The sequence below is a fragment of the Dermacentor silvarum genome, chromosome 5 (assembly GCF_013339745.2).
Source record: "Dermacentor silvarum isolate Dsil-2018 chromosome 5, BIME_Dsil_1.4, whole genome shotgun sequence".
NCBI lineage: Eukaryota > Metazoa > Arthropoda > Arachnida > Ixodida > Ixodidae > Dermacentor > Dermacentor silvarum.
Window position 1 is genome coordinate 34011048 of NC_051158.1, and position 9261 is coordinate 34020308.

Below are 9261 nucleotides of genomic sequence, written 5' to 3' on the forward strand. Positions count from 1 at the left end.
CGACCCCCTCGCCCCAGCCGCTACAGTACCTCCAACGCCTGCAGGACTGCATTCAGCAACTGCGCCCCGTACCGCCTCGATCATCGGACCACAGCATCTTTGTGCACCCGGACCTTGCGTCTTCGTCCCACGTGTTCCTCAGACGCGACGCTGTAAAGGCGCCTCTTACACCATCCTACGACGGACCGTACCGTGTCCTCACAAGACGCAGAAGTCCGCCACCATCGTTTTGAATGGTCGCGAAGAGGTCGTTTCATTAGACCGCCTCAAACCGGCCTACGTCGAGACGCCTCCCAAGGAGCTCCTCGTGGACGCCGCCGGCGCACCCGTCGATATGCTTGCAACTACGACAGCTCCTTCTCCGCCTCGTCGACGAGTACATTTCGCCGTTCCGTCTGGGTGGGGGGCCCTGTAGCGCCCACCGACGCTGCTAAGCGGGGACGCTTAGGTCGGCGCTCTTGGCCAGCGCTTTGGGGCTGGCTGCGAATGACGACGACAATAAAGTTGGGCAGCGCGTGCTATCGGCGCAAGCACCGCACGCGCCAGTCGGTTCTAAAAGCCTGCCGAGCTGGTCTCCTTGTTCTGGCGCTCCGCTGCGACCCCTCGGTTCCCGACAAACCTACAACCAAGATCATTCATTGATCGTCAAAATGGGACGTAAAAGTGAGTGAACGAAACAAACGAGTAATTAATGACCAATCAATCAATCTGTTCACAAAATTCATCCTCTACTATATCTTTACATGCTACATCAGCGTTTTAGTACGCAAGAACATCTAAACAAGAGACTAAAGAAATGGTTAATAAACGAATGCAACGAACCATCAGATCATTAAATTAATTTAATTTTAAGCATGCGATCACTCGTCTACAACTGCAACGAGGCGCGATCTTGTTTCGCGCCCAATTATAGGGCGCGCCTTCGCTTTCACCCCACGTGTTTCACCCGAATCCCGAATACATGTGCAAGAAGACACCGCAACAAACCCGACGGGAGCACTACTCTCGCTAAAGGAACGGCAGAAAGAGAGAGATCCCAGAACAAATTAGGCGTGCACGCATGCGATCACGGCCCGCGACAGCTGAAAATGTGAATGCGCGATTCAACAGCGAAAAAAAAAAGTTCGACCAGGGCAACCGCGGATGTAGGTCGCTTCTCTGCCGCTTCAAGAACTTTTTAAAATTAACCTAATTAGTGTTTTTGTCTTCTTCTTACTACATCAAATATAAAGTTAGGATCTACAATGTAGTGTTAAAAGCACATAACAATTTCAAGTTATTCAAATGAAACTTTCACCCCTTCTGAAGTAAGCTTGCAGTTTCATTTTGAACCATTGTTTTATTGTAAATCATTTTGCTTTAAACCGTACAATTAAAATGACACTCAAACAGGCAAAACCTTTTTTTAATGCAATATAATTGATATGGCAGTGCTTCAATTAGAACTTGTTAGAACTTCCGGCTAGTACGTTTGGCGCGGAATGACCTGGCTGCCTAATTTGGGTGCGTCCAGGTTATTTTGGGATACTTACGAGCAGTAGTCAGATTTTTTTTTCTTCGTTAACTTTTATTGCCACGAATTCTTCATACAAACAAACAGGAACACGAAAAGCTCCGCTCACAGTATTAGAAAATAATGTGTCCAATCTGACGTCTAGTTGGCGGAAGAGCCACACTCAGACATTATATTAATTATATGTTAAAGAGAAAGTAACATGCGCCATAAATTCTGAAAAAATAGCGCTATCACAAAAATGGGTTTACAAGCTTCAAACCACTGCATAAACATTATTAAACTAAGCAATAGGAGTGAATTATTTCCGGGGATATTGTGCGCCGCGGTATGTCTGTCACGCTGTAACTCCGGTGCCAATAAAACGTGCCTACGGACTCGATGGAGACGCAGAGCTATGTGGTACGTCATCCAGCTCCAGGTAGCGTCTCACGTGGGCCCAGCAGTCATCGGTGAGTTCGTCCAGTTGCGTTCGTCGATCCTCACGTGGCAGACACGTGACGCGCCCTTTGACGACTCCGGCCAGTCGCATGAAGTCATGCAAACCCTCTATTCTTTGGAACCGTCGTTGCACCAAGTCCGCTGCCTCGACCTGGCCGATGGACAGCACTTCGGCGAGCTCCGCCAGGAGCGCTGGATGACGGGAGACGCGATCCAAACCTGCAGCGCAGTGCCTGGATGGGAATAAATGGGATTCCTATCAGCGACGGTTGTATTGACGGTCAGGCTACAAAGACAGCATGATTGCATTAATTCGGCAGCTTTTAGAGAGGAAAGGCACCACGACCAGTTTCAAAGGCAAGAAGACGGTCGTCACCAACCCTCCCTGGACGCCCCAACCCCGTGAATAAAACAAGTACGACCAGTGCTGCGCGAATCTCGAAGGGGAGTATCAGCGATACCTGCTGAAGTACCGTTACATTAACAGTAGAAAATTGGCGACAATCGCAGTTGGCTCATGCAAAACACCAAGCGGGGCTGCTGTACTGTGACCTCTCTTGTGCAAAGCACGATGGTTAAGCCTTATGGACCCTATCCCGCGGGGCTCCACCAGCAGTTACCCAGACCACCACGCGGGTCCGAGGTTCCGTGCCCTCACAAGGACGATCAGCTGAGCCGCGTGTTTCGTGATTCCGACGCGGACACTCGTTCGGTCTCCACTGGACACGAGACAGAGCGCCGCAATAAGAAGACCACTACCTTGGGCGTTGGCCAACTGCCACACCCTATCCTCGGAGTGCGTATGCGCCGGAACTTACGCGATTCAAGGGTGGCACAACAGTATGAGAGAACGGCTGCCAACGACTGTGGTACCAGGGCAATGTTCCTTCAGCTCTATATAGCCTCGGAGGGCGACCCGAAACAGTACGACCACGCACGTGAAATAAGCCGCGTCCCCTTGGATTCCAGAGCACGGGCAGCGAATAGGTGTGCACCCGCCTCCGGTCCAGGACCATCGGCGGGCCCGCCCAGCAGAAGGGGTGACTGGGATAACCGTAATTCCGTACGCAACGCTACATAAGAGTTTTTCCCAGCGTGAAAGAAGCCCGCGAATACACGCAAGATTGCCGCTCGAGGCACTTCGCATGTATACACTCGCGGGCTTGTTTCACGCTCAGAAAAACACTTTTATGTAGCACGTATTGAGCAACAGAAAGATGTATAGGGAGCTTTTCATGTTGCCCCACAATTTTTTCATTGACACTTTTTATCTAATACATTTGACGAGGAGGAGAAATGATTGATTATGTAACTAGGCGATATACAAAAAATAATCTGAGTATCTCCAAGTGACGGAAAACAACGTTACCTTGGTGCTGTCCAGCTACGTGTCATAGGCATTATTTTTAATCTTCGCGATTGATAGTTGGGACACTGTGCGACCGCGCGGGTGTGCAACTTCGTTATGAAACAACGAAGAACAGCGAGAAATTATCTCATTTCCGGTAAGTTCACCGCATTCTCTCAATACATCTATAATCCGTCTTGGCTGTCCTGATGCGTTCACAAGCAGCGGCCCAACACGTCGCGCAAAGGTTACAGTGAACCTGCCGCCGGAACTATGCAAGCCACATTTCGGGCAACGCTCGCTGCTGTACGCTACAGCGGACGATTCTAAAGAACGAGAGGCAACGCTAATAACAAGTCAAAAAAACACCGCATATTCACGGGGTGAATGATGATGAGTGGGCGAAGCTCCGGAGGGAATCATCGGTAAACCGTGAATCTTCCGTGTAATTCGCCCAGTCTCGCCGCACTAAATCGAACGATTGACTTCCACCAATGACACGCGCCATATGTGACGTCATTCCTATTTTATAACAGCGCCCTTCAGTATAATTGCACCATCTCCCGCTTAAGGGGACGCTAGCACAAACGCGTTAGAAATGTGCAGTGGTTAGCGCCGCGCGTTCGGAAGCGAGGGGTCCCTGGTTCGATTCCGCGCTACCGGACACAACTTTCGGAATTTTTTTTTCTCATAAAAGTAGACGTGGCTACCTACTACGACGACTACTACTACTACAGAGCAGGGACAGACCCACACCCTAAGGAGCTTCGCCCCTAAAAAATTATTTAACGCTGACGCCGAGAGAGTTATGTTGAAAGAAACCCGATGCCCGAGAGCGTGAGAACCAGTGTTCCTATTTTGTAACGATCCACTTGATGTCCATTCTTAAATTTCGTCTCGCCGAATGGCCAGTCCTGGCGATAAAGGCGGCGCCACGTCATCTGCGCCAATGGCGAATCGCGAGAAGATTGCGAAACGAAATGGATGCGACGCGAACGCTTAGGGAGCGCCGTGTACAGCAACAGTTCTTAGCGGCAGCGCCGAGACCCGAGCATTACGAAACGCAGCATGATTCTCTCACGAATCCCAACACACGATCGAGCTCCTCTGTTTGCCAGGAGCAGCATGCTATGTGCGTGCACATTGTTGCGCACGGAGCACAGTACGGTGCGGGAATCGGTAGCGATGGCACGATGTGTGCACGGCCGGCGACTGGTCAGCGCAGCCGGTCATGGCGCAACGCGAGGTAGTCTACAGCTTGCGACGGTTTGTAACAGCTGCGCCAGACGAGTTAGTAGCGTAGACGACATCTCAATTGCGTAGACTACGGCCAAATCTGCGCGAAATGATCCGCGAGTATTCAATTTGAAGGTTCGTTATATCCATTTAGGATAAACCATTGAATCGCTAAAGCGAGGTCTTAAAAGCATGGCTCTGTAGGTAAACTTAAGGGGAATTACGATCACTTCGTTGCATTAATCAGTTCGCTACAACCCGTTTTGATATAGCTAGGTTTGATATAGCTACCTTAGCGGACATGCATTTGCCCCCAGGTATCGATTAATCCGAGAACTGGCGAGCAGTGTGGTTTGTGGTTTAGCCCCTTGTTCGGTAAACTTGAGCGTTCTTGTATAAGGCTCCCGTAGGAGGCCACAACCGCGAACATCCTCCTGGAGCGACTATTGCTGTGGTAATAAGAAATATCTTCTCTCCATAGGCTACACTTTAGAAGCACTCGAAATCTTGCAAAAATAATCATTGCAAAAAGGTTATCAAACATTTACGAAACCGACAATTTTGTAGGCACTTGGGGAAAACTTCAAAAATTGCCTGTGGCAGATAGCGCAATTATAATCCTTGATTTCAACTACTCGATGAGGTGGCCATTACTTTCGCGAGAAATGAAAACGTTTAATTGAACAATGAACCTTATTGCGCTAATTAATTTTTAATTAGTTATTTTACAGCACATATTTCAATCTACGAATTATAGCCACTGAGTTCGCAAGGCGTATCCACTTGGAACGAATTGTCAGGACTGAACCAGTTTCCAGATATTCATTTTCAAATTGTCCGACGAAATGCATAGGCGTTCCAGTTACCTTTTTCAGGAAAACGTTGTTTTATGCATTGAAGCACGAACTGTAACTCCCATGCATTTCGTCGGCACTTTGAAAATAAATATCTCGAAACTGGTTCAGTCCTGACAATTCGTTCCAAGTGGATACGCCTTGCTAACTCAGCGGCATAATTCGTAGATTGAAAGATGTGCCGTAAAATAACTAATGATAAGGTTAATTGGCGCAATTATGTTAATTATTCAATTAGGGGTTTTGATTTTTCGTAGAAGTAATGGCAAATAATTTTTTTCCCCTCTGGAACTCTGTTTTCTGTTGACAGTTCGGGTGGCAGCGGATGGCGATTCAGTATGGAGCATAAAGTTGGGCGAGGTATGACGGACTCCTTTTCTTGTAGAGTTCACGGGTGCTTCTGTTCGTTTTTTTTTTTTTTTCGCTTTTAAGTTGCGCACGCTCAGTACTACAAAAAAAAATGCATGGCAATGCTTTTCGAAACGGCAGCTGGTGCCTTCACCTCGCAAGCCATTTTCGCGTGCTGCCTATTCATCAGGGTCGGCCTGCGTACAGCATTTCAAATTCCTTCGAAGCATATTTGAGGGCACTAATGCCGCTGCGTGCAAGTTCCTGGCCACTTGGAACATTATCAGAATAGTCGGTTTCGCCTTCTTTAAAAGCTCTTAAATAAAATACATAACAGCTAACCTCCCGAAAGCAATTCAACGAGATATTTCTCTGTATGCTGAAGAGCGTTCCCATTGATGGCTTTTCGTTTAAACAAATACTTCATTTTCGTTGATTAATAAGTTAGGATAATAATAACATACAGTTCAGCAACAGGACAATCAACAGTAGCTGGTTGCATTCGTGTAGCAGACACCTCGATTTTTTTTAACGCTTGAAAAAAATTAGCTCGGCTGCGGCAAGGTAGCGGCAAGATATTGTCCAGGTGAAGCCATCGTCCCACAGTGGACTTGACCAAGCTGATTATTAAGGAGGAACGTAGCTGTGCTCACCTGTCGCAGCGTCCGTGGTTCAGGAACTGAGCTGATCGTGCCACAAAACCCGAGTTCCTCCTCGCCGTGTCGTACACGGCGAACCATCCTTCCACGTTATAAGCCCACTCATCATAGTCCGAGGCGGTGTCACACAGCGTGCGGTTCTTGACTATGCCGGCGCTCAGACCACGCATGAAGCTGAGAAGTGCTGGTGCAGACCATTCCAATATGCAGATCTTTCGGATCGTCGCGCTTCGCCTTACCGCTTCGCCCACGACTGCGACATCATCGGGGGGACTGTCACAAGCGCCAATGCCAAGCTCAGTGATGCTTCGGTTGAGCCGCAGCGACTGAGAAAGTGCTAGAAACCACTCGACCGATTCGCGCGGGTAGGATTCCAAATGTAACTGAATGTGGAGCTTTCGGAGCACGGATGTGGTTGCTATGTATTGAGCAACAAGCGAACAAATCACGCTATTCCAGTGCTCTATTCTCAGGCTCAAAGTATTCAAGTGGGATAAAGCAGGAAGCTGTTCGAAAACTGGAAGGATTTCGTGTTCATTGTTGATCCGCACATATGCCTCAAGTTCAGAGCAGCGCTTGCAATCAGAAAGCGCCAATGTGTCTATCCTGCAGGGAGCGTTGAATGAAACTTTCTCTTCACTGCCGCTTAGTTCGAGTTCCCTGACGACACCACCCAAGTGAGCGTATTCCATGTCTTTCACGTCAATGGTCACCATCTTGAGGCTTCTGTGTTTTGGCAAAATGCGAAAGAATGATCCCCAGTGCTCCGCATTCCAAATGCCGAAACTCAGCGTCATATATTGGAGCGTGTTGTTCTGCGAAACCGCTTCATGCCATGCGCCTATGTTACCAGGAATCCCTTGGCGGCAATGCTCTGTCATCAAACGGCCACGATGTGTTGTGGCACGCGTTGAAAACTTAAAGTATCTCAATACTTTGTTTTCTCTCAGCAACCGCGCTCCCAGCTTAACGCTTTCCGAATCCAAAATGAAGTTGTCGACTTCCAAACTCCAGATTGCCCCATTCATAAGCATACCTGCGAAAGTATACTTCAGAGTGTAGTCGTCAACTCTTGAATTACCCTTCAACATCAAACGTTGCAGGGTAGCGTTACTGGCAAGAAACTGAACGAAAGAAGAAGGCTCTTCTCGAATTGCATTGTAGGATAGCGATAAATCTCGCAATGTGGTGTTCGCACTGAGCGCTGTGAAGAACAACTTTGCTTGCCTTCCTTGTTGAAGTAAGATATCCGACAAATTAAGAACACTCAAGGTTGCTGTAGTTGGAATAAGTGCAGAAATGGCTGTTGAGACGATTGAATCAATCGAGGTATCGAAGAATTGAAATTCACCGAAGTTCAGAGACAAGAGGACATTGCAAAAGCTTGAGCGATAAACCCGCGGGGAACATTCTACCGTCAAAGATTTCGTAGAATTGCCGTCGAGAAGTATCCCAAATACAGCTCTGTATAATTTAGAGCGTTCTTCACTGGAACTGTACACGTACGGAATGTGCACGGACGCCACGCAACGGTGAGTCTTGAGCAGCCAATACAGCACTACGGCCGCGCGATGTAGATGGTATTCGGTGGCCGAACGAAAACATATGTCAGGGACGCGCACCAGGCCAATTTGCCTCCCGGTTTCCGGCAACTCGCGCAGCTCCAGATGAATCCAACAGAGAAACTCGTTCCACACGGGAAGGTTGGATACAATTTGGCATGTGGTGTCCTCGCTCGCCGTGCAAGGCATACGGTAGTCGATGAGCGTTCCAGTGAAGATGCCTCTTGCGCCGTCCAAGTCGACAAGCAGGTTGCCGATTTCGTCAGCGTCATTAGTGTCCATGAGCATGTCAGTGAAGAATTCTCTTGCGCCGGCCTCCAAGTCGACAACCAGGTTGTCGATTTCATCAGCGTAGTTAGTGTCCATTTAACCTGCACGAAAAAGTCTGACATTTTACAAGAGAAGACGGTGGATTTTTTAAGAGGTACAAAATACATAGACCTAAAAGTTCATATAGAAAACGTGACTCTTTCAGTCCTGTCTATAACCGCCTACAAGATGTTTGGCTTGTGAAGCGGAAAATGTTCTGGGATATAAATGCAAAATAGGCCGAAAAAAAAAACTGACGACGGTTACGAGTGTGTAACGCAAATGTAGCGTTAGCAGCTGAGTCACAGGTAAAAATACTCTGTAGAAATGTTCAACTTCATCGCCTCTATTTATGTCTAGTGATAAGGCTCGGGGTAGCGTTTAGGCCAGGATATATCCAGGCACAGGGATGCATACATCCGGGAGCAGGAGCGACAGGAAACACGATTTATTTTAAATAACGACACTGGCTCCAGAAACAGGAGCCCCCATCCATGTAGGAACAGTCTAAATGTCTGAGCTCACATTATGTCTTGAGAACACGCATCTCAGCACACGTCAGGACACCTCCACTGCAGCAAAGGTGTCCGCTTTTAACACAGTCGTATTCCCTAGGTTACTGTACTGTAAACACAAATCAGCCTCAATACGGGTTTTTATGGTTGGATACCTTTTACAACTCAATAGTCCAATATATCTACCCCATCACCATGGAGTAAAAAAAAAAGCATAAAGGCATGATTTTACCTCCTTGAAGGAATGACGGAGTAAAACCTTGAAGAAATCACGGAGTAAAAAAACGGAATGACCTGATATGACTTCAATTATAAAATAGAGTTCATTAATGTGAAAACCTCGCGCCGTGAAATGGAGTGGTGGTGGTGGTAAAATTTATTCAGGTCCGGAAGAATCTTCACCGCGTTTTTATAGGGGCAAGACTGCGGGCCGCTCCCACGTTGGGACGGAGTGAAAATGTATTTCTTCTGTGCAC

The 9261-nt window shown here is 47.8% G+C and overlaps 1 protein-coding gene across 1 annotated transcript; it reads right to left on the reverse strand.

Moving 5' to 3' along the window:
- Positions 1-1368: 1368 nt before the first annotated feature.
- On the reverse strand, positions 1369-7714 carry LOC125945591 (uncharacterized). Its single transcript, XM_049667682.1, has 2 exons — positions 6394-7714; positions 1369-2187 (listed from the first exon to the last, which is right to left on the reverse strand). Exons 1-2 carry the CDS (start codon positions 7488-7490, stop codon positions 1884-1886), a joined length of 1401 nt encoding a protein of 466 aa, XP_049523639.1. The 5' UTR covers positions 7491-7714; the 3' UTR covers positions 1369-1883.
- Between the last annotated feature and the right edge of the window lie 1547 nt (positions 7715-9261).

What these genes read in the sequence shown, in the direction of transcription:
- LOC125945591 (XM_049667682.1), bottom strand. Translation starts at nt 7,490, where the DNA reads ATGTTGAAGGGTAATTCAAGAGTTGACGACTACACTCTGAAGTATACT. An exon ending in AACCACGGACGCTGCGACAG is followed by an intron (nt 2,188 to 6,393) that starts GTGAGCACAGCT and finishes ATTCCCATCCAG; the next exon opens with GCACTGCGCTGCAGGTTTGG.